Raw genomic sequence first — 24,203 nt, 5'->3', positions numbered from 1 at the left:
AACCAGTCACATGTTCAGTCAGTCAACGGTCAGTTCTCACCTCAGAGGATAAAAAGCTATAAGTTTAATGAGACCAACCTTTGAGGCTCAGCGTAGTCTTACAACTACAGCTCCCCACCTCGTTCCCAACGGTACACTGATACTCTCCCACATCCACAGCGTCACACCGGTGCACCTCCACACCCACGCTGCCGTTTGTCTGGGAGAAGACATGTTTGGCACTGGGCTTGATTTCCTTTGCTTCTTTGTGCCACGTTATCTCAAATGGACCCGTCCCGGCAACCTGACACTGGAAACAGGCACTGGAGCCCTTCACAACATCAGCCGCAGCCAGCTCTCTGACAAATGATGGCGGCTCTGAGACGACAAGAAAGAACCGTCACACTCCTGTCTGGAGAGGTAAACCTCCTCTAACGTGTGGCGAGGTAAACCTCCTCCAACGTCTGAAGCTAGGGTCAGGTCTGACATCAGCTTCAGATCAGGTTTTGAAGTGGTGGTTTTCATTTCAGCACCCAAACAATACACAATCTGTATAATTATTTAATGGCAGATGATCAGGAGAAAGTGGTTTCTTCTGCTGCTTCCTCTACGAGGGCGGGTCAATCACTACGGAGGCCGCACTGTGTCGTGCATGGAGCAGGAGGAAGGTACAACCCCAGACAGAGTGTTACAGAGTTCATCAGCAGCTGAGAAACACATGCCTCTGTGAACAGAGGCCAGGATCATTTAACGAGCCTGAAACTTCAGCAGAGAGCAAACATCAACGTTTGTGACAAATTATTGGATAACAGAAAAAAGCAGCAGGGAGGCAAACCCTGTGTAGAGGCAGAGCTACGATTGTGTTGTTGAGGTGAGAAACTCGCTCATTTTCAACGCGCTGAGTGGCCTGTTGCCATGTTGGAGAAGCCTGTTGCCATGGCGCAACAGTTCAGGTGGTTCACAGTGAATGTTTCCCTCGGTGTTGACAGTCTGACTCTGGGGGACGAATTTACAGTGACACAAAGAAAACCCACCTAGTGTCGCCTGACCTGACGCGCCTTCTTCAGTCTTGGACAGTGAAACTCCGCCCCTCTTGAAACGTAATGTCATCAGAACACCTAACAGAATATTTCAAGGGTCTTTGTTGACCGTTTACAGAGTTTAACGTCAAACTGTGATGTTTCTGTGTGTAACTCAGGAGCTGGTGACGATCAAAACAAAACTTTGTGACGCTCACTCTTTAGATTTATATATTCCTCCTGCTCCGTGCGATGCACCATTGACGGTCTCCGGACTTATTGATCCACCCTCGTATATTCTTATAACTCCTGCACATGTCCGCTGACACGACTGACCTTTGACCTTGAGCTCCATGCTGCAGCTCTCACTGCCGGCCTCGTTGCGAGCCTCGCAGTAGTAAAGCCCCCCGTCTTTGATGTCGGCCCCACACACCTCCAGGGTGGCCACAGAGTTAACAAAGGCCATCTTGTAGCGGTCGCTGGGGCTGATCTCAGAGCCTTCCCTGAACCAGTAGATGTCTATCTCAGGTGTGCCGGTCACCTGACACTCAAACACTTTACTCTGACCGGGACGCACCACGGACACACGGGCCGGTGTCCGAGTGAACTTAGGAGGCACTAAGAAATGAAACAACAGAGGAACCATCAGACAAGGGGAAACGTGGACAGTCGGTATGTTTCCAACCAACTGTTGCTCAAAGGTTTAATTCACTGTGAAGTCGTGAACGAGTGATTTGGTCCCTTGATGGAGAGCACAGTGGGAGACTGGATGCTCTCTCAGAGGGTGGAGGCTCAACAGGATGTCACAGGAAAGCAGCCAATCAAAAGAACAGATGGCCGGAGACATAGTTGTAAACTGAGAGTGACATAAAGACGGATAACCTTTGACAAAGAGTGTTGCCTGGCAGGAAGTGGTGCCCACATCGTTGTGTATCTCACAGACATACTCTCCACAGTCAGAGGTTTTGGCAAAGAAGAGCTGCAGTGAGCTGGAGGTGTTGTCTTTGAGCACAGAGCAGTCAGCGCTGGAGGAAACCTCTCGCTTGTCTTTAAACCACTTGATGGTCAGTGGTGGCGTCCCACAGACCAGAACATTAAACTGGACCTTCGATCCAGGCAACACATTCATGGACTCTGGCTTTTCAAGAATCATAGGTGGTTCTGAAAGACAAAAATTAATGCTTGTAAAAGCTATTAGTTCTGCAGCTGATGATTCACCGACGGATGAACCCAACAAACCTTTCACAAACAAGACGGCTGAGCACTGGACGGTTCCTGCCTGGTTGGTAGCGATGCAGGTGTAGCTGCCGCCGTCTTTACTGTCCAGATCAGAGATTTCCAGGAAAGCTACGTTCTCAAAGAAAGTGCATTTGTGTTTTTCATCGGTGTGGATCTGTTTCTCATCTTTGTACCACTGAGTGGTTATGGGCAGGGAGCCCGACACCAGACCCTCCAGATGAGCAAACAACCCTTTGATACCTTCAGTCTGCTTCAGTTTTCTCGTGAAAGACGGAGGAATTATTTGATCTAACACAGATAAAGACAAACAGGAGTGAGACGCAACATTCAAACAGAAGTCATTTTAAATTCTCTGGCACACATGAAGAACTGACCGAGAACAGTGAGCGTGGCCTCGCAAGAACTCTGACCGACATCATTTGAAACCTCGAAGACGTAATCACCGCTGTCACCTTTCTCTGTTTTAATAATCTTGAGCACAGAGCTGCTGTCGCTGCTCTGCACTTTATATCTCTGGCCTGAGCTCAGCTCCTTGCCGGCCTTCAGCCACTTGGCCTTCAGTGGTTTCGTGCCCAGGAATCTGGCCTCCAGTGTGGCCGGATCCCCCTGAGTCACACTGATAGACTTTGTCTCCTCTGTGACCTTCGCTGGTTCTGGGACGTCAAACAAAACGGTCAGCAAAGAACCTCAAACTACTGAAGAAATCCAGACTAAAGATTATCAAGATGGTAAATTACGATTCACATCAGGGATCACCAACCTTTGACTGTCAGCACAGCCGAGCAGGTCTGGCTGCCGGCCTGGTTCTGCGCCTGGCATGAGTACCTGCCGCCATGTTTGCTCTGTAAGCTGCTGATGTGCAGTACAGCGGTCTGCTTGTCGTAAGTGATCTGAATGTTTTCAGCCTCTTTGAGCTCGTGGTTGTCCTTCAGCCAGGACACGGTCATGGGCTCAGAGCCCTTCAGACTGCACTGCAGAGAAACCTCGCTGCCCACCAGCCAGCTCAGGTTCTCCAGCTTTCGCACAAATGATGGCGCTTCTACAAGGAAGACATTTTATATGAACGTTATTAATATCAGTCTCCTGAAGTCAGACTTCATCAAGCAAACTGCTACAAGTTTAACTGAGTCTCACAGTTTGGACCAATCAGAGAGCTTCTAACGTGTTTAATGAATTCTCTGAGTCGAGGTCGACAGGTAGAAGGTGGAGCTGTTGCACCAATTGTAAAGAGAACTTAGAAATAAAGCACCTTAAGGGAACTAGCTTTAAGATGAAGATTTAAAACGCTGATTAAAAAATTAAAGAAGAGCGTCTGAACCAACCTTTCAGAGTCACCTGACATTCACAGGAGGACCTCCCCACCTCGTTCTCTACAGTACACTGGTACCGCCCGACATCTCCCGCCTCCACCGCCACCACCTGCAGGACTACCAGCTCCTCTTTCACAGTGAGCCTGTGTCTTTTGTCGTTCCTGATCGCTTTTGTGTTTTTATAAAATGACACAGTGAAAGGGGAGGAGCCAGACACCTGGCACTCCAGCATCATCTCGGAACCTTTCACCACATCTTTGGGCTCCAAACTACGAACAAACACAGGCGGTTCTGGAAGGAAACATCGGACGTGTCAGCACGCTGCACTGAACGGAGGTTTACTGTGAAGCTAAAAATAGTTTTATGATCTTCGGATCAGACATCCTCAGTGGTCATGCTATGGTAACGCCACTGGGAGGGAACAATTGGAAAGCTGAATATCTTCAATTTCACAATAAAAGTCAATAGAAAAGACAATACAAGCAGTCAAAAGGACATCTGTAACCTGAACCGACCTTTGACGGTGACGGTGCTGCTGCAGCGGTCCGTCCCGGCCTCACTGGATGCCACACAGACGTACTCTCCGCTGTCCTCTACTCTACAATCAACTACTTCCAGAGTTGCCACTAAGTCAGTGGAGCTCATGGAGTATTTAGGACTGGAGCTGATCTCCATCTGGTCCTTAAACCACTTGAAGCTGATGATGGGGCTGCCCGTCACTTTGCACTCTAGCCGTGCCGAGTCGCTGCTGGTGACGAGTTTGGTGGCCTCGAGCTTCCTCACAAAGACCGGAGGCTCTGAGAGAAGAGGTTAACATTCATTATGAGACAGGAGACATGATGTTAGTATCATATCGATGTCACTTGAGGATGTAAAGACGTGTTCATGCAGCTGCACGGATACTGAAGACAGGCACCTTTCACGAAGAGGACCGCGGTGCAGTCCACCTTCCCAGCATCGTTGGACACCTGGCACGTGTACTGAGACGAGTCAATGGGCTTCACAGAGTGAAGCTCCAAAGAGCTTGAAGAGGCCTCTTTCTTTATAAAATAAGAGCCTCCAGTTGTGATCTCTTGTTCCTCTCTGAACCACCTCACAGCCAGAGGAGCTGTTCCAGTGAAGGCTGCTCTGAAGGAGACTGTGCTCCCCGGAATAACTTCCTGGTTGTCGGGTTTCCCTGTGAACACCGGGGGCTCTGGAGGCCGCCAACAAAACACATTTCATGTTAGCATGAAACCGTTCAAGGACAGCATACAACAAACAGAAGCAAGAAAAAAGCACGGTCGTGACCTTTGACATAGAGTGTGCCGCTGGTTTCTTTAAAGCCAGCTGAATTGGTGGCTCTGCATTTGTAAACTCCAGAGTCTGACTTCTCCAGCCGAGCGATTCTCAGTGTCGCCGAGCCATCTTTGAACTGAGGCTGGAGTTTGGCTCCAGATTCAATCTCCTGGTCGTCTTTGAACCAAACTACGCTCATGGGTTGGGACCCGGACACCTTGCAGTCCATGGAGATGTCATTACCAACGTTTCCGTCAACTCTTTTCAGAGACTTGGTGAAAGTTGGAGGCATTATCCGATCTGGTATTTGAAGACAAAACATCCCAGGAGTTAACAGAGGGTTCCTGAAAAGAACCGCTCAACAAAATTCAAAGAAACCAACACTGAGTTTAGTCGATTGAATCATTTCAGCTATCAGGCCAAAGCTTAACGTCCGACGTGAATACAGAGACTTCAAGTTTAGAAACACAATCTACAACTAAAAGTTGTTAATAACTCTTATTTCAATTATTTGTAAAACAGTAGCAGCATTCCTGAGAGTTAAAGGATCAGAAACCAGGAGCTAACCTAAGACCGTGACGGAGCAGGTGCACTGGTCCTTCCCCACTTTATTGGACACCTCCATCTTGTACTCTGAAGTGTCTCCTTTTTCTGCTGTAAGAATCTTCATGGAGGCCAAATTATCCTTCACAGTCATCTTATATTTACGCCCACTGATCATCTCCTTCCCGTCTTTAAACCACTTCACTTTGAGCTCTGGGCTTCCAGAGATGGTGCACTCCAGTGTGGCTGAATCTCCTGCGGTCACACTGATGGACTCTGCAGGTTCTATGATTCTGGCAGGTTCTGGGATAAGACAGACCCGTTAGTGGTTCAGATAAAGAGTGCAGACACAGAACTAACAGAAGTAGATGCCCGGTTCTGGATGAGCATTTCTGACCTTGAACAGTCAGTGTGGCTTCACACTTCTGCTGCCCGGCCTCGTTCTCTGCTTGGCAGCAGTACTTGCCGCCGTGGGTGATGGCCACGGCTGTGATGGACAGGCAAGCAACACTGTTCTCAAACATCATCTTGATGTTTGGATCGTCATCTCGCAGGATTTCTGCGTCTTTCATCCATTTGACAGTGATAGGGGCGGAGCCTTTCAGGGTGCCCTGCAGCTTCACTGTGTTTCCTAGAACCGCAGTGACACTCTCAACTCTCTTTGTGAAAGTTGGTGGTTCTACAAAAACACATTACAGGTTAAAAACTGGATCTGAAGCACAACATGAAACCTCCACAACAGTTCTCTCAGCTGACTGACCTTTCAGTTTAGCCACAGCTTTAGTGGTGACTTTTCCCACATCGTTGGATACTACACACTGATAATCTCCAACATCGGCACTCTCAAAGCTCTGGATCTCCAGCCTGGACACGGATTCCTGCCAGATTATTGTGTATTTCTGATCACTTCTGATGGCTTTCTTATTTTTTAACCAGCTGATTTCAAAAGGAGCTGTTCCAGTGATCTCACACTCCATTTGAGCTGCTGCTCCCTTCACGGCCTCCACCGTCTGCAGCTCTTTTCTAATGGACGGCGGCTCTGGATGTCAGAAGAGTGAGTATGAACACCAAAAGTAACCTGAACTGATAGTGAGTGTAACGTAGATGCATCATTAAACCAACCTTTAACAGCTATAAGAGTGTTGCAGCTCTCGCTGCCAGCGTTATTCGACACCTCACAGGTGTAGCTGCCGCTGTCTGTGACCACCAGGTTCATTATCTCAAATGTGGCCACTCCATTCTTGAAAGAGATTTTATATTTGTCTCCATCACTAAGCTCTCTCTCGTTCCAGAACCAGTGGATCCGAAGTTCAGGCGATCCTTTAACCGTGCACTGCAGGCGTGCAGCTATACCCTGCTTCCACGTGATCTTAGCTTCCATTTTCTTGACAAAGGCCGGCGGCTCTGAAAGAGTGTTCAGTTAAAAACACCAAGATTTGGTCAGAAGAGACAGAGAAACAGGAAATAACGAGGACAGCAGTGCAGAGTGTTAGCAGCAGCTTGCAGGTGTCAGTCATAATCCACCAGCTCACTAAACTAACGGAGAGACCCCCTTAAGATCTTACCTTGAACCGTCACCACAGCCTCACAAGAGGAGCTCCCAGCCTCATTGGTGGCCGTGCACGCATACTTCCCAGAGTCCTTAAGTTTGGACTTTGGTATCTCAAGAACGGCCACCTTGTCCTCAAAGGACAGTTTACTATCCATGCTCTGATGGACCTTTTTGCCATCCCTGGTCCAGGTGACGGTCACACCAGTGTCCTCATCCACCTGGCACTCCAGCCTCAGCGGGTCATTGACAGCAGCTGACGCCGGCTCAATGCTGCTAACGAAGCTGGGCTTCTTGATGACCGTGAGCTCTGTGGTAAAGGTGGCCGTGCCGATCGCGTTGGAGGCCTTGCATAGGTACACTCCCTGATCAGTCAGCTCAAGTCTGTTAATGTGAAGGGAATACTTGTTCCTCTCACACTTCATCACATAGTTCCCTTCAGAGGAGACGGCTATGTTGTCCTTGTGCCAGACAACGTCCATGGGGGAGGATCCAGTGAGCGAGCACTGGAGTGCGGCCTGTTTGCCCACATACAGAGTCATTGGGTCGGGTTTTGATACAAATACTGGAGGGTACATCTCTATGGAGAGCAGGTAGACATACAATAAGTTCACAGAGGAAACATACACCATCAGAAATCAACTAACCAGTGAAGTTGGTGATCAATGTGGGTTTAAACATGAGAACATTTTGATCCTCCACATGGAGACATGTTGCCAAACCAGATTGAGTTTAACACACTGCAGCACAATGACTCAGGTCTGTATATAATTCTCTCTCTCTCCAACACATGAACACACAGCGATAGTTTAAGGAAGGTCCCGTGGGGTCTTACCCGTGACGATGAGGGAGGTACTGCAGCTGTCTGTGCCGTGCTGGTTGGAAGCTTTGCAGCTGTATTCGCCACTGTCAGGCTTCACGGGGTTAAGGAGCTCCAGGGAGGAGGTGGTGTGGCGGCTGATAATCCGATACTTCTCACTCTGTCTGATCTCAACGCTGGATTTGTACCATCTGAAAGTGACATCCGGAGCGTCCTCCACCTCACACTCGAACCTGGCTTGGTTGCCGATGTTGATCTCCAGAGGTGTGATTCTCTGCCTGAAGACGGGTGGCACTGAGACACAAAGTAGAAAGTAAACGTTAGTGATGAGCTCCACTGCTGCTGTAACAACATGGACAGATGAGGAACAGGGATGGAGGAATGTACAGCGATGGAGGAATGTACAGCGATGGTGGAGTGACTGCGGAGGAGAGAAACAGCCAGAACATTAACCCCATGGTGTCAGAGCTGCTGTCTCTGACTGTCATGGGGCTACGGTTCCCGCCAGCAGTAGGAACAACAAGTCTGTGACAGATGAAAGCAGGTGAAGCCTACAGAGCATGCAGAGAGACACTGGAGATGTGGAGAGGATGGGCCTACAGGAACCTGTTCCTAATGAGAATGGATATACAGGAACCTGTTCCTGCTGAGGATGGATCTACAGGAACCTGTTCCTACTGAAGATGGACCTACACGAACCTGTTCCTACTGAAGATGGACCTACACGAACCTGTTCCTACTAAGGATGGACCTACTAGAACCTGCTCCTACTCAGGATGGACCTACAGGAACCTGTTCCTACTGCTATGCCTAAGTGACCATGGAAATACCACGAGAGCGTTCTAAAGACCAGAACCATAACAACCACCTTGACAACCATCAGCTGAACCTGCTTAGACGTGATGGTTCTGGTCTGTAGGTGACTGCTGACCACAGAATGAAGTGGAACAAACAAGGCAGGGTGAGTTAGTAGCATCCAGTGATCAGAACCAACATGACTTGATATAGAAACCACAGTGAGGAAGATATCGTACTGGTGAGAGGACAGAGGAGTGAATGAAGAAGGTATCATACTGGTGAGAGGACAGAGGAGTGAATGAAGAAGGTGTCGTACTGGTGAGAGGACAGAGGAGTGAATGAAGAAGGTATCATACTGGTGAGAGGACAGAGGAGTGAATGATTAGTTCCTCTCAGGCTATGAATGAATGAATGACACATTGATTTCTCCTGTTGTCAAACCTCTTGAGATCACAGTGAGTCTGGAAGACGTCGTTGTCCTGCCGGCTTCGTTCTCAGCCTCACAAACATACTCTCCTTGGTGCGTCTCCTTGACAACCGTGTGGATAACCAGTGTGTATGTGTCGTGCTCTCTGGAACACTTGAACTCTTTGCCAGATTTCACCAATTGGCCGTTAAAAAACCAGTTTACCTTAGTGCTGTACTTAATGGTTGTGCTAAAGGTTACGTTACTACCCTCCTCAACGGATACGTCTTGGAGGGAGGAAACTATTACGGGGTTTTCTCTCTGCTCTGACACTGTCACCTCTCTGAAGACCTCCTCCCTGATCTGCTGCTGGACGTCCACCACCTGCTCGGTGGGGACGGAGGTGGGAGGCAGAACTGTGGTAACAACAGCTGCTCCTGTGTCTTTTTCTCGACTTTTGCCCGTGACCGACCTCACCTCCTGTCTGGACACCTTCACCGACTGCTCAAAAGTCACGTGAGCCTCGGTGGATTCTTGGATGTGGGAAAACTGCTGCACCTCGACCTGTCGCTCCGCTGCAGCACATTCAACTGACAGTCGAGACTCAGTCTTCAGTGAAGCCGCCTGAGATTTAACAGCAGTGAAGTCTACCGTGCTTTCGGCCACACCCACTGTTTCTACCACGGATGACAGCATCTGTTTGGAGCGGGCCGAGTTGACCTGCGCCCTCTGAGGTTTGTCCAGCTGCATCGTGCCCGGCTGCTCTGAGGTGAGAACGTGGGCTTCCTGATACACGATGGAGTGGAGAGCTGCCTGCAGTTCAGTCCTGAGGTCGGCCGTCTGAGGGTATTTACCCTCAAAGGCCAGAGTGACTTCCATGGGAGCACCTGTTGTGGTGATCAGGTATGTAAACATAGCCCACCGGGGCTCCCTTTGAACCTTGACCTCCTGTACATCTATAGCCTTTGAGCTTCCTACGACATCGGCCAGTAGCACTGGCTGCTCGGTGGCCACGGCAGACTGGAGCGCGTCTCTGAGCTGACGGCGGATGTTCAGACTGGACGGTTTGGGGATCTGAATGACAAACGTCATCTCTTTGGGCAGAGCTGGACTGTCTTCAGATTCTGGTGCCATGAGGGAGAGTTTGGGCTGCTTGCTGATGGCGACTTTGGAGGACTTTGACCTGGTGATCTCTTGAGAGAGCTCCCCTGTCAGCACTCGCTTCTCGTCCATCACTATCGACCGCCGGACCGACTGACCCTCTTGGATCTCAACAGCAAAGTCCTGCTGCGCCGCCTCCAGCGGGACGCTGCTCTCGGTGGAGATCTCCTTCTCTTCTATCTGGACCGGCTCGGTGGGCACTTTTGGCTCTACGGCCGTGAGGCAGGTGAACCTGTCCACTGCCGTCAGACTCTCGGTGTGACCCTCCTCGAAGGCCCGACTGTCGGCCACGCTGGGGACGTGCATCACGTTCCAGCGGTCCTCCTTCTGCACCAACGCTCGCTGCTGCTTGACGTCCACGCTGAGCGGTGTCTCTTTGGGCAGCTGCAGTGGCTGGTATGAGAGTTGAAGGATGTTCTGAGGTTTGGGCTCAGTTCGGACCTGAGACTGAACTCCAGTCACAGACAGATCCAGCTCTGAGTGATAATCAGCGGTGAGCTCTCTCCTCTCCTCAGAGACGGCTGCGTGGCTCCGGGTCTTCTCTTGTTTTGGTGCTGCAAGCTGCTGGTCGGGCTTCTCCAGGGTGAGAACCCCCTCTTTGGGCAGCGCCTCCACAGGCTGGGTGGACTGCAGATGCAACAGAGTGGGGGCCTCTCTCTGGGGTTGCAGGGTCACACTGCTAGCTTTGGCCTCAAACTCTGACGTGTCCTCACACACAACGGTCCTCTGTTCATTCTGGCTGACAGTGTGCAGCAGAGTGGGGCTCTTCCTGCTGCCTGCCTGCTCTGCTGCTGGTTGGTCACAGGTGAAGCTCCTCTCAGAGGGGAGGAGGTCCTGATCTGTGATGACCTGCAGGTGCAGCAGCTGCTCTCCTTCCACCTGCGGCTGGATGGACTCTGCACTGTCCAGACTGGGCAGCAGCTGCGTGGACTCTGCCTTCAGCATTCGCTTCTCTTCAGCGGAGAGAGCTGCTTTCATCATCATGTCCTTACCGAGATGAGCAGCTTCCTCCGCAGGCTTCATCACGGAGAGCTGCATCTCCTTTGAGAGCGTGTGTTTGGACTCGCTGAGCGCAGCCACGACAGGTCGCTTGTGCTCCATCCTGATGGAAGACGCCACAGCAGAGTCTGCTGCTGCTAGTCGGTCCGTGTGGCCCTCAGTGAGCAGCCGCTTCTCTGCAGACTGGGCTGAGTATAAGATCTTCACCCCCTCTGTGAGCCGGTAGCCCGTCTCCTCCTGAGCAGAGAGGATCTCCTGAGACCGCTCCCTCAAGATGGACAGCTGAGACTCCACCTGGTGCCCGCTGACCACATGTTTAGGCTCTGAGGTGGGTCTGATGGTCGCAGACTTCCTGTCAGCCAGCGGCTCTGTGCTGACAGTAGAAAGCGGAGTGAGCTCCTCGGCCACAGCTGACATGACCTTTGACCTTTTTTCTGTGGCTGGCCGGAGCTCAATGACCTCGGGGCTCTGAATGCGGTCGCAGTGCTGCTCCGTGAGGTCCTGGCTCTCTTCCACGGATGATGTAAATGCCGCCGTGTGGAGCTGCTTGGCGGGAACCGCTGACACCTGAGGCGGGCGGGTTGGAACCACGGACACCCTCTCCTCCACCTCGTGGGTCTGTAGCACCGCCGCCTGCTGTGTTAGACGCTCGCGGTGAACCGTGGCGGCAGAGACACTGAGCTCCGTGAGAGAGCCCACCTGCTCGCTGGGAATGATCTGGCGGTCCTCGGTGCCGATGGTGTAAACCATCTGGTCCGGTCGGACTCGATCCTGGCCAGGCAGGCTGACCTGGTACAGGCGGGACTCGGTGGCCTGTTCTGTCACCGACACCTTGTAGCCTTTCTTCTGAAGACTGGAGAACTGCTCCTTCTGACGAGACACAGACGCCGGTTCTCTGAACACGACCAGCTCAGCGCTGCTCGTCGCCTCGCCCAGCGGGTTGGAGGCTCGACACGAGTACAAACCACTGTCTTCCTGTTTCACGCCCTTCATGCTGATGGAGCCACACCCATCGGGGTTGGCTGTGATCACACAGGTTCTACTAGGCTGGATGTGGAAGGCCCCCTTTAACCACTTCACATTAGGGGCTGGATCCCCACTGACACTGTAGGTAAAAGAAACCTCTCCCCCCTCGGAGCAGCTCACAGGTTGGATCTGAACCGTGAACGCCGGAGGTCGACCTGTGACTTTGAACATCTTCTCCACCCATTTCTCCGCCTGGCTGATATCTGGCTTTTTCAGCTCCAGGTAGGTGCTGCAGGTGGTCTGACCGAACCTGTTGGAGGCCGTGCAGGAGTACTCGCCCTCGTACTTAGACGTGACCCGAGAGATCAGCAGCACGTGCTCCTCCCTCTCCTCCATCAGCCTGTAAACAGAGGAGCTCTGAATGACCTTCCCATTGTGGGACCACTGGACGCTGGGCTTCGGACAGCCGGACACCGTGACGGTGAACCGGGCCGTTTCCCCACTGGTCACGGCAGCCGGCAACAGCTGGCTAAGGAAAACTGGCTTTTCTTTTTTCTTCTCTAAGGTGGAAGAGAAGCGTTTGGACTCTGGCTGGAGTTCAAGTGTTTTAAGATTGTGAGGTAACTGGACACCAGTGAGGAAGGTCTCCTCTTGCTCCTCCACGGTGGTGACGGTGGTGCTAGAGTGCTCTGTTGGGAAACATTGAGCAACACTCATAACAACATCCACAACACAGACGCTATGACACCAACAATACGATCACAAGGGCACATATCAGGGCTGTCCTTCAACACAAGTCAGCTGATAAAATCAATCAATCAATGAGAGGATTAAAAAACATGCTGACGACGTTCTCGTCTGCTGCAGGATCTAGAAATACATGTTTCATTTTAAGGACAAAATGTCTGTTTTAAATTCCTGTTAGCAGACTGACAGCCCTGATACACACAACAAAAACACAAACATATTCAGAGTCATTGATATCAACACTCCGTTTTCTCCAATGAATCAAACACTAAACAAACACAACAGATTCTTTGTAGTTTGTCTCTCTGGTTAAAAATGAATCTCATCTGTTTAAATTCACTATTAAAGCTAAACAGAACAAATAACCATACACACTGCTGATAATAAACACTTTGATCAAACATCAGTGTTTCACATGTTTCAGTTTGAGTAAATTAATTCAGTGTTTGGTGCAATGAGCTTCAACCAGCACCAAAAGTCTGAAACAACAAACTTTTTTCACCAGGAGCCCAACAGATATGAAGTTTTTAGGAGCTGAAGTCATCCAGATATTAGGAAGTAAAAAATATAGACATCGATATATCGCCTGAAACGTGGTTATAAAACACTGTTGACAAAGATATTTAATGGAGTCGAAATATTTGACAGTTTAACAATGAACTTTAACGTTTAAAACAACATCTAGAACAGGAATTTAATAAATATAAATAAAGAAAAACGCATAAAGAAGAGTTGATAATTTACCCTGAGCATCATGTTCTGAATTATGTTCTGTTGAATAAAAGTTTTCATATCTATTTATCTGTGATTGGCTAATATTGGCTGATGAAGTCGTTCGACCAATAAATTAAACGGGTTCTATTTTATTCTGTATTTTATCTTTTAAATTTGCAGACGGATAACTGGACCATATGAACAATGAATAATGTCATATACCCTGTAAGAAAACAAGTTGACACTCCAACTGTACATCATCAGATATTTTATTATATAAACTGGAGACAAACTGGAGACAAACCTGTACAAATAAACCACAGATTTCTACCTCATCACCAGATTGTCTTTATTGGCTGACTTTACGGGTAAACACGACTCGTATTCCTCTAAAATTACACATATTTACATCAAAACTTTAAAAAAAAGTTTCACAGTGTTATCCATCTTTAAAATTAGTGATCAACTAACTCTTCTATGAACTATCAGCTTGATTTATAAACCCACAAATATCATTGACGAGCAGCAGAAACTCTCCAAAACACAAAAATCCAAAACAAAACTGGACAGTAGAACTTTTAAAATCTCTGAAAACCACTGAAACATTAAAGTCAGCAGTTCAAAAAGATGTTCCTGATCATTAATGTTGATTTATTAGGGTAGGAGGTTTTTCAAACCAAAACAAAGCAGTGATGTGAACACATAAATTATAATTTAACATCTTATCAACAAGTGTTTTTTCTAATTTATTATCTCTCAGCTCTAATACTTACAGGTGATTCATGAATCTTACTTTATATTTGTTTTGTTTTTTAATTGATCTGTCAGCTAAATTATTACTTTGGATTTGCAGCTTCACACAAAAACGTTCCTATTAATAACAAAAAAAAAGTTTAATGTCAATGATATGTAGTTGTTTGAATGTTTTGTGTATTTGTGTTTTTACACAAATTCTTCACACTCTTCATGTCACTGAAATAAATAAAACAAACATGAAGTTTTAATGAACATTCAGCAGCGGGCACATTTCAGCTGTTTGTTTTCTCAGCTCGCTTTCAATGAACAAAATAATACTGTTTTCACCGACATGACAGCCGGCTGGTCGCACAAAGATCCTTTACTCTCTTCTACTGGGTTTATACAGTTACAATAAATAAAGTCTGACAAATTGAAGCTAAACACGTCAACTTCGCCCCAAAGTTATTGTTGAATTAAAAGGAAAACTTTAATGTTGACAATATATATGTATACAATATACAATATAATGTTTTAAATGTGAGGAAATTATCACTAGAAATGTTTTAAATGTTTTAAATGTGAGGAAACAATCAGTAGAAATCTTTTAAATGTTTTAAAAGTTTTAAATGTGAGGAAACTATCAGTAGAAATCTTTTAAATGTGAAGAACCGATCAGTAGAAATGTTTTAAATGTGAGGAAACTATCAGTAGAAATGTTTTAAATGTGAGGAAACGAGCAGTAAAAATGTTTTAAATGTGAGGAAACTATCAGTAGAAATGTTTTAAATGTGAGGAAACGATCAGTAGAAATGTTTTAAATGTGAGGAAATGATCAGTAGACATTTTTTAAATGTGAAGAAATGTGAATAAATGATCAGTAGAAATGTTTTAAATGTGAGGAAACGATCAGTAGACATTTTTTAAATGTGAGGAAACAATCAGTAGAAATGTTTTAAATGTTTTAAATGTGAGGAAACGATCAGTATAAATGTTTTAAATGTGAGGATGTGAGTATCAGTAGAAATGTTTTAAATGTGAGGAAACTATCAGTAGAAATGTTTTAAATGTGAGGAAACGATCAGTAGAAATGTTTTAAATGTGAGGAAATGATCAGTAGACATTTTTTAAATGTGAAGAAATGTGAAGAAATGATCAGTAGAAATGTTTTAAACGTGAGGAAACGATCAGTAGACATTTTTTAAATGTGAGGAAACAATCAGTAGAAATGTTTTAAATGTGAGGAAACGATCAGTATAAATGTTTTAAATGTGAGGATGTGAGTATCAGTAGAAATGTTTTAAATGTTTTAAATGTGAGGAAACAATCAGTAGAAATGTTTAAAAAAGGCTCAGACATGTGAAAACATTTGATGTATTTAAACGTTTGTTTGACTTGTTTTCAATTTTACAGTAAAGCAGCAGGCTTCTTTGTCAGCCACATTATTTTTTAAAGTCTTGGTTGACCTTAAAACTAAAAATCGTGGATGGTGAGCTCAACTTTGTGCGACCAGCCTCAGAACCTAAAACACCTTGAGCAGCGCTGTGGTTTCAACGCAGCCGGCCGAGTTGTGGAGGATGCACTTGTACTCTCCAGCATCACTCTGGGTCACGTTGGTAATGAGCAAATTGAAGTGACCTGCGGTTTTCTCCTGGATGATGCAGCGGCTGTCTGCGATGCGCTCTCCGTCTTTGAACCACTCGGCGGTGGCGTTCGGTTTACCACTAACAAGACACTGGAGGATAACGGGCGTCCCGACCGCTGCGGTTACGTTAGTTAAGGGGATGACGCATTTGGGAGCCGTCTCAGTCACCTGGAACTGGAAGCTGCACATGTCGGAGGACTTCCCTTTGAACTCGATCTTGTCATCTTTTGCTGGCTCAGCAAATACATCAAAGTTAATGCTGACGTATTTCTCTCCCTGTTCGCTGGTCTCATGGTCGGTGTTGGCCACCAACCTGACGGCACGCTGCGACTCATCGGCCTCTTGCTCGAACTCAAACTCGAGCTCGATTTCTGACACTTGCTCTCCATCGAATGACGTGTTGCCGACCATTAGGTCAAACTTCTGAGGCTGGACTTTAGCGCTTCCCAGCGACACGGCGGTGAGCTCCCGGCCACGGGTCTTCCCGGAGAAAGCCTTGGCGTTTACTACCACCAGGGAGGCCCTGCACAGAGTCTCCCCCACAATGTTGATAGCCCTGCAGGTGTACACGCCGCTGTCCTGTGGGGTGACTTTACAGATCTTCAGGAAGTGGTTGTCTCCGTCGGAGGAGTGGAGGTACTTCTTGTTGTTGTGAGGAAGCTTTCCATCCCCTTTGAACCAGGACACGATGGGAGAAGGAATCCCCATCAGGGAGCACTCGAACATCACCGTGGTGCCCTCCGGGGTCTCCATGTCGCAGATGGGATTGATGAACCTCGGAGGCATCTCCGTGACCTCGAAAGCGATTTTCAGTTGGTCGTGCTCCTGGGTGACGAAGTCCACGGCGCCCTCCTCGTAGAGACTCGGTAACACATCCAGAGATATGATCATGCTCTTGTTGTCGGCCGTGTACTCAGGAATAGTGATGATCTTCACCTGCTTCTCAAACTCTTTCACCTCGTTTTCATCCAGTTCCACTTCCAGCAGGATCTCTTGAGGGGATGGAGAGCGAGAGGAGTCGTCCTCCTCCACATCGAACTCCATCACGTGCTGATGGGTGACGGCAGGTGGAGCCGGCATGAACCTCACCTCTTGAGACACGACGACCACTAAGGCCACGCTCCTGGCCTCCCCGACGTAATTCACCGCCTCGCAGATGTACTCTCCCTGGTCGGCTTTAGAGACATTATGAACCGTGAGGGAGATGCTGTCCCCATCTCTCTCCATTACAACCCTGCTGTCTGCCACCAGCTGGGTCTTGTTGCAGAACCACTTCACCTCTGGGGAAGGAAGGCCAAACACCTCGGCGTAGAACATCAACGAGTCGTTTTCAAAGACTCGTTTCTTGATGAGCGGTTTGAGGAAGGCCGGGGGGATTCCCTGCACTTTCTCCTGAAGGGTTGCCAGGCCTAAAGAGCTTTTGCTCTGAGCGAGGAATCGACTTTCCTCTGCCGTTATTCCACATGTTTCGACGCCCTCGTCAGCAGGAGAGGGAAGGAACTGAAGCGGGGAGAAGAACCTCTCGCTGGACTCTCCTGTGGAGAGCCTCTTGTGTTCGACGGGGGAGAAGGGGTACTCCTGCGGGGTCATGAACCCACCGGCCGTGTCAGAGCTGGGCGTGTGGAAGGACTCTGCAATTGGCTGCGAGGCCTCGGTGGAAGAACCAGGGGTGAAGAACCTCTCGGCTGCTTCGGCTACCTCTTCGCTTACGGTGCTGCCGATCTCGATGGACATCTCCGACTCCGGGGACAGAGGCCGTCCCCAGTCCGTCGGAGGGTTGTAGTAGTCATACACCGTGCCGAACGTGACCTCCTCTTCCTCCATTGAGCTGATGGCTGCCGAGGCCCGGTCCGGACCACCTCCCTCCCAGTTCTGGGGGGCACACCTGGTTCTGGGGTCGACTTTGGGCTTGACAATAAGAGGTTCAGGTACATCCACATCCACCCTCTGATTTCCTGCCTGGATTTGTGTCTGAGACTCGATTGCATCACCCTCGACTGTCTCTGACACCTCGGTGTCGTCCGTCTGGGAGTCTGGCAGACAGACAAAGACCCCGCTGTCCATCGAGGGCTCTGGGACAGAGATCAGGTCCTCTACCCCAGCCGCACAAACACATCCCTCTAATCCTTCAACCTTGTGTTTCACATGTTTCTCAACTTCTGTCAAAACCTCCAGGACAGGACGAGCGGGACCCTCCACACCGGGAACTTCAGCCTCTCCGTGAACAGAGGAAGACGTCGCAGCTGAACTTTGTCTCTCAGGTCGGAGAGCTTCAGAAACTCTTGTGGGTTTAACGGCTTCTTCAGCGGGAGATGAAGTTCTGACAGAGCGTTTAGGAGCAGGACGTTTTTCAGACTGGAAGGGAAAGAAGCTGCTCGTCCTGTCAAACGTACAAACAGTCTCCTCCCTCACCTCCATCTCACTTGCAGGTTTCTGTGGCTGAGGCTTCACCAGTTCTGGAGACTCCTGCACTTCCTCCTGGAGGGTCTCCACAGGTTCCTGCCTGTCAAGGGAGATGGCCACAGCAGGTATAAACTCTTGTGGGAACACTGCTCCCTTTCTCTGCTCCTCAGGAGACGGAGGTATTATTACTGCAACCGGTGTGTTGGACTCAAACGCCTGTTTAATCTGAGACACTTTTATTACAGCAGCAGAAGCCTGCAGGCCGCAGCCGGATACACCCGGAGGCTGTCTGGAGACACCCGGTCTGGATCTTGAGGCTTTGACGTCTGATGGAGCTTCAGTGATGCCAACAGGAGACTTCCTGACATCCCCAGACGCAGTGAAGTCCTCCTCCTCCACAGCATCCGCTTGGAATGACACATCGGAGATGCTGCTGACTTCTCCCAGCTTGTTTCTAGCAACACATTTGTACACTCCAGCATCAGTGTGTGTAAAACTGCTGATGTACAGCCTGTAGACATTATCCTCCACCTCAGCTCTGTACTGTCCAGCCGTGACTCCCAGACACACGTCATCGTAGTACCATGTGGTTTCTGGGGCGGGTTCTCCGGTGATGACGCACTCCAACACAACAGTGTCACCCTCAGAGCAGCTGATGTTCTCTAATTCAGCGACCACACGAGGAGCTTCACCGACTACATCATAGGAGAAGGTGAACTTGTGTTTGAGCGTCTGAGAGGCTCCCTCATCCTCTGAAGTCTTCTCCATAAAAGGCGGAGCTCTGTTCTCGCCGCTGTCCTCTGGCATCTCCGGGACAGGAGTGGCGGCTGTGATTCGGATCTGTACCGGTGAGGAGCTGAGAGGTTCATCTGAGCTGCGGCGTTTGTGGATCACCGCCTGAGGCACCTGCAGCGTGGCCTTCCCCGAGTCCATGAAGGTCAGAAGTTCCTCCTCCATCATGGTCTCCCGGAGTTCACGTCCTCCACCTGGCTCCTCTGTGACGACCACTTCCTGTGAGCCTCCTGACGCCTCTGACACCTTCCTGGAGATTTCCAGAGTGCCGCTGCAGATGGACTTTCCATGTTTATTGATGATGACACAGTCGTAGGTGCCCTGGTGGTCTGTGGTTGGATAGAACACAGTGAGCTTGGAGCAGTTCGGTCCGGTGGTGATGTCATAGTCTGGGTTGTGGTCCAGAGGGTGGCCGTTTTTGAGCCAGCTGACGGAGGGAGGAGGAACACCCTGGAAGTAGCAGCTGAACTCTGACATCTCTCCAGTCTTTACTGTCAGTGACGATGTTTCCTTGGTGAATGCTGGACGGGTTCCTGCAGCACTTCTCGCTCCTTCTTTTACCCTCGCTGATGTTTTTCCTTCCTGGGACTCCTCCTGGATTCTCCTCTCCTCCTTTATCACTCCTCGTTCGTGGCTCTCAGCACTTCTTCCCTCTCGCAAACCTTCTCGTTGCCTCCATCCAATGCTCTCACTACTCGCTCCTCTCTCCTCTCTGACCTCCGACTGGAAGCGTTGGCTGCTGGATTTATCGACCGTCACAGCGTGCTCCTCCCAGCTCCGCCTCCTCTCTTCCTCTCCTCCTAAATGTTCCTGTGGACTCCTGATGGAGGACTCTGTGGACTGAACAGGAGAAGCTCCACGACCCATTTTATCTTTTACACTCACATGGTGTGATAAACTGTCTGCAGGAAAACGGCTTGTCATGGAAGAAGACTGGGGAGGGGCGGAGCCACTGTGACGATCAGAGCCGTCGTGAGGAGCATCGTGAGGAGCAGAACCGCCATGCGGGGCTAAACCGCCATTAGAAGGCTCACGTGGAGTTCCATGAGGCTCTAGCGGCGCCCCAGGGGCTGGCTGTTTTTCCAAAGCCCACTCTGACTCCAGCTCGGCCACTTCCTCCTGCTCAACAACATCCTGCTGCCATTTCAGGATGCGTTGAGCCAGTGCTTCCTCCTCACTGACAAAGTACTCGCTGTCCCTCTGCAGCCTGGTCTCACGGCCCTCCGTTGGCAGGTCGTCCCCCTCCTGGTCCTGGAAACCAGCAGGAACCGGGTCGCTCAAGAGGAACTTCTCCTTGGCTGTTTGTGCGAGGGGAGTCTTCCTGCTGCGTACCGCCTCCAGCTGTGGAAGTGATGGTGGAGCCTTGGTGGTCCGGTCTGCCTGGATCGGTGAGTAACCCTCTACCCAGTCGGGTTCCAGCTTCACTGGCTCTTGTTCCATCAGAACATCCTGCTGCCACTTCATGATGCGCTGAGTCAGCGCCTCTTCCTCGCTGAACAACTTCTCGCTCTCGTTCTTCAGCTCCGATATGTTCTCCCTGGAAAGCTGAAGCTCTCGCTCCTCTCTCGTCTTCTCAAACAACATCTTCTCTTCTCTGGCTTTCACTCTGGGAGATCTTTGTGTGGCCGATGCCTCGGCGTCCGGCTCTGCTGTGGTGTTTATTCTGGCTTTGACCCCGGCGGGTGTTCCTCCCTCTGCTCTGCCTGTAGGTGTTGGGATGGGAGGAGGGTCGGCCACCTGGTGGGTGTAAACATGCTGCTCGGACTCCATGTAGTGCATCTCAGCCGGCAGAGGCAGGTCGGTCTCCGGGTGAAACGTCTCCTCCTCCGACATCCTCACGCCATGCTGCCACTTCCTGATCCTGAGGGCGAGCAGTTTCTCCTCACACGCCATCCGGTCGGCCTCCAGGCTCTTCTCGTACTGAGCCCTCAGAGACTCCTCCTTCTCATATGACTCAGCTGATCCGGCTCCGTCAGGAGTCACAGCTTCACTGAGGAACCTGTCTTTGATGGACCTGACGGGCCTCTGTGATTCTCTGAGTCTGTCCTCTGACCTACCTGTAGCTCCAGGTGATGACTTCACTTCCTGTACTCCACTTTTCATTGTGGCTTCGTCTCGTGTTTCTTCTCGTCTGATGGAGGCCGACGTCTCCAGCTCACCTCCTTTGGCTGTTACTTTAGGTGAGTTGGATATTGAGACTTCAGGATCGACTGTCCTCGCCTTCAGCCTGGGTGATGTATGGAAAGAGGGGGGCGTGGCCTCAGTTTCCATGCCAGCTCTCGTCTCCTCTACCTGCTGCTGGGTGTAAAGGATCCCTGTAGGCTCCATGTAGTGCGTCTCAGCCGCCAGGTGGGTCTCAGGGTGAACCGTCTCCTCCTCCAACATGCGACTGCCCTGTTGCCACTTCCTGATCCTGAGGGCGAGCAGTTTCTCCTCACACACCATCCGCTCAGCATCCAGGCTCCTCTCGTACTGAGCCCTCAGAGACTGCCCGGCACCCTCATCTTTCTCAGCTGTCTGAGTGTCTGTAGGACTCACAGCTTCATCAAGGAGCTTCTTCCTGGTTGATGAGCCCATCTTCGGCCTGGTTGAACGTGTCGGGGATATCTCCTCTTCCCTGAGCTCGCTGTATGTTGTGGTGTCGAGGACATCAGGGGGATGTAGTTCCACCTCCATCTTTGCAGTCTCCACACTGTGATGTTCACTTACCGTTTGCTTGAATCTAACGTCTGTGTGCGACTCAACAAAACTCTCACCTGTTTTACCCCCCAGTGTTTCTGAACGCTGTTCACCTGACTTCCTGTCTGTCTCTGGCACCAGCGTGTCCACCAGCTCCCCTCTCATGATCTGAATGGCTCTGGTTCTGGACTGAGGCTCAAACAAATGTCTCCCACGAGGCTGAGATGGCTCCCTGCTCCAGGCTTTACCGTGAAACTCCCGGGGAGTCTCCCCGAGATCGAAGGGTCGATGCTGGGCATCGGGCAGAGAGGCTGGCTTTACCCGGAGCTTCTCCACGTAATCCGCGTAGCTCGACTCGCTGGCAACGGACTCTGACTCAAACTCAGAGGAGGACATGGTGGAGATGGACAGCCTCTTCTTCTGTTTGACGGCTTTTTGGAGCGAGGTAAGTTTGGTTCTGACCTCGTTGTGGAGGCTCTCGGTGTCACTGAACCTCTCGCTGTACCTGTCGCTGCACCTGTCACTGAACTTGTCGCTGAACCTGGCACCGGTGCGCCGGTCGCAGTAGATGTCACTGAATCTGTCGTTAAATCGCTCGGACCTGTCGAACATGGGCGGGGGAGACGGCGCGCGCTCGGATGCCGTCTCCAAACGTTTGGACTCCTTCTCTGACTCTTTTTCTTTGGAATGGGAACCGGACTGGAAGTACACGGTACGCACCATAGCGCTCTTAGAACGAGACCGTCCCTGATGGACTTTGGACATTTTGTCAAACGGAGACCCGACGCAGCGCAGGTCCACCCTGAATTTCCTCTCCTTCCTCTGCTCTGCCATGCTGTCTACGCTCTCGTGGGCTTTGGCGGAGCGTCTAACGAAGCCCAAGTAGTTGGCCGACTGCTCCTCCCTGAGCGACACCAGGAGTGATGCTGTGGACTCGGCAGAACCCTCCGTGTTTATGGCCATCACCTTATAACTGCCCGAGTCTTTCTCCCTGACACTATCGACCAGCAGACTGGTGGTGTGCATGTGCATGGTGCTGTCGGTGCAGATCCTACGTCTGCGCTCTTTAGGAATAGACCTGTTATTGTGGAACCACAAGATGGTCGGCGAAGGACAAGCAACCAGTTTACATTTCAGCTCGACTGGTTGTCCCTCCAGGACCGACTGGAACTTGAGTTTCTTGGTGAAAGATGGTTTGATGTTTTCTGTCCACGAGACGATGGACGAGGTTCTGCTGGAGCAGCGGTTGGCCGACACCAGTCCATGGTCCGGGAAGTCCTCGGTGTCGGAGAAGGCTCCTCGGAGCTGCTGGGCGACGGTGAGGTCGGTGCTGCCAGGCGGCGCTCCTTGGTGGTAAAAGAGCTCTGCCAACAAAAACACAGTGGTCAGAACAACGAGGCTCCGCAGTAAAAACACAGAAAAGGATTTGAATGAATCAGTAATGGAAATATTAAATGCATGCTGGGAGTCACAATGCCAGAAGAAATAATTTCACTCACCATATTTGTTCGAATAAACGCAAGACTTGATTCTTTTTATTAGAAACCTGCAGGAAGTTTTGATCCTTCGTCTGTGGAAATTTCTTCAAAACAAATTATTTTATTATAATAAAAAGAGCACGTTTCCAAGATGGGCTGCTAACATTCGCTTACTTTTGGACGATTGCGTTGGCTTTGCGCTGGAATATTCCTTACCTGACTTGCAGACAGGAGAATAAACGCCCTTTCTAATCCGTAAACTTGAGAGGAAATGAATGAAAGCTCTCCAGAACTCAATTTATAATCCAAAACCAATGAAGCTGTCAAATAGGTGAGAAGGCGTTTATTCGAACTAATATAGTTTTACTGGTGTTATTTAGGAAGCAAACCACAGGAGTCACATCCCACTATCTGCAAGCCAGGCGAAGAAATATTGAGCAGGAGGAAGGTCTCAGTTCCAGATGCAGAAAACCTCCATATCTTTTAAAGGGCACTTCAAGTCTGGGAGCTTTAAAAGATACACATCCTGCACCTTCTCTGGGAAAACATCAGAGGAACCTTCATGCCACAACGAAATGAACCCCTGGATGCAAACCGCAACGGTCAAAACAATGGTACAAGCAAGTTCAGGGCTCGCCTGCAGGAAACCATGGGGATTGTCAAAATAAGAGCAGGTGGAAGAATACAGACAGTTTTCTATCAACACACTTGGAGATGACATGCAACTGTGGAGAGTCAAAGATCATTTAAAGGGACAGTTCAACATGTGATATCATTACAAACTCTAAATGCAGTCAGTGGATGCTGGACGCCTCTGATCTGAACAACATGCACCCACACATCCATTCCTCCTCCGGAAACTCTCCAAGCTTCGTCAGACTCCTTTCAAAGGAAACTCAGACAGAAATCTGTTCAAACTGTCCCTTTCCTGCGTCTCAGGTGT

General features: G+C 49.7%; 2 protein-coding genes across 3 annotated transcripts in view; both read right to left on the bottom strand.

Annotated features, from left to right (window-relative positions):
* Nucleotides 1-24,203, bottom strand: part of ttn.2 (titin, tandem duplicate 2) — a 185,012-nt gene that overhangs the window by 135,957 nt on the left and 24,852 nt on the right. Inside the window, exons 41-57 of one of the 2 annotated variants that reach the window (XM_069154449.1) lie at nt 8,977-12,756; nt 7,753-8,031; nt 6,934-7,497; nt 6,491-6,772; nt 6,129-6,407; nt 5,766-6,047; nt 5,393-5,671; nt 4,838-5,125; nt 4,464-4,742; nt 4,063-4,344; nt 3,560-3,838; nt 2,998-3,276; nt 2,612-2,890; nt 2,238-2,525; nt 1,881-2,159; nt 1,335-1,616; nt 79-357 (exon numbers count right to left, since the gene is read on the bottom strand). In XM_069154449.1, coding sequence (XP_069010550.1) covers nt 79-357; nt 1,335-1,616; nt 1,881-2,159; nt 2,238-2,525; nt 2,612-2,890; nt 2,998-3,276; nt 3,560-3,838; nt 4,063-4,344; nt 4,464-4,742; nt 4,838-5,125; nt 5,393-5,671; nt 5,766-6,047; nt 6,129-6,407; nt 6,491-6,772; nt 6,934-7,497; nt 7,753-8,031; nt 8,977-12,756 — 8,559 coding nt within the window. The remainder of the gene's footprint in view (nt 1-78; nt 358-1,334; nt 1,617-1,880; nt 2,160-2,237; nt 2,526-2,611; nt 2,891-2,997; nt 3,277-3,559; nt 3,839-4,062; nt 4,345-4,463; nt 4,743-4,837; nt 5,126-5,392; nt 5,672-5,765; nt 6,048-6,128; nt 6,408-6,490; nt 6,773-6,933; nt 7,498-7,752; nt 8,032-8,976; nt 12,757-24,203) is intronic. The other variant, XM_069154450.1, reaches the window with a different exon arrangement.
* LOC138200799 (titin-like) lies at nt 13,780-23,824 on the bottom strand. Its single transcript, XM_069153685.1, has 3 exons — nt 23,793-23,824; nt 23,282-23,364; nt 13,780-23,146 (listed from the first exon to the last, which is right to left on the bottom strand). Exons 1-3 carry the CDS (start codon nt 23,822-23,824, stop codon nt 15,786-15,788), a joined length of 7,476 nt encoding a protein of 2,491 aa, XP_069009786.1. The 3' UTR covers nt 13,780-15,785.

This window comes from Embiotoca jacksoni, unplaced genomic scaffold (assembly GCF_022577435.1).
Source record: "Embiotoca jacksoni isolate LCO1_2020_lvr unplaced genomic scaffold, fEmbJac1.0.p SCAF_2, whole genome shotgun sequence".
Lineage (NCBI taxonomy): Eukaryota > Metazoa > Chordata > Actinopteri > Embiotocidae > Embiotoca > Embiotoca jacksoni.
This window is presented reverse-complemented; position numbering and strand designations above follow the sequence as displayed.

Coding starts and splice junctions, on each gene's coding strand:
- LOC138200799 (XM_069153685.1), bottom strand. CDS start 23,824: ATGAAGGTTCCTCTGATGTTTTCCCAGAGAAG. Junction 23,365..23,792: donor CTGATGTTTTCCCAGAGAAG/GTGCAGGATGTG, acceptor TTTGTTTTGAAG/AAATTTCCACAGACGAAGGA. Junction 23,147..23,281: donor CGTTTATTCGAACAAATATG/GTGAGTGAAATT, acceptor TTTTGTTGGCAG/AGCTCTTTTACCACCAAGGA.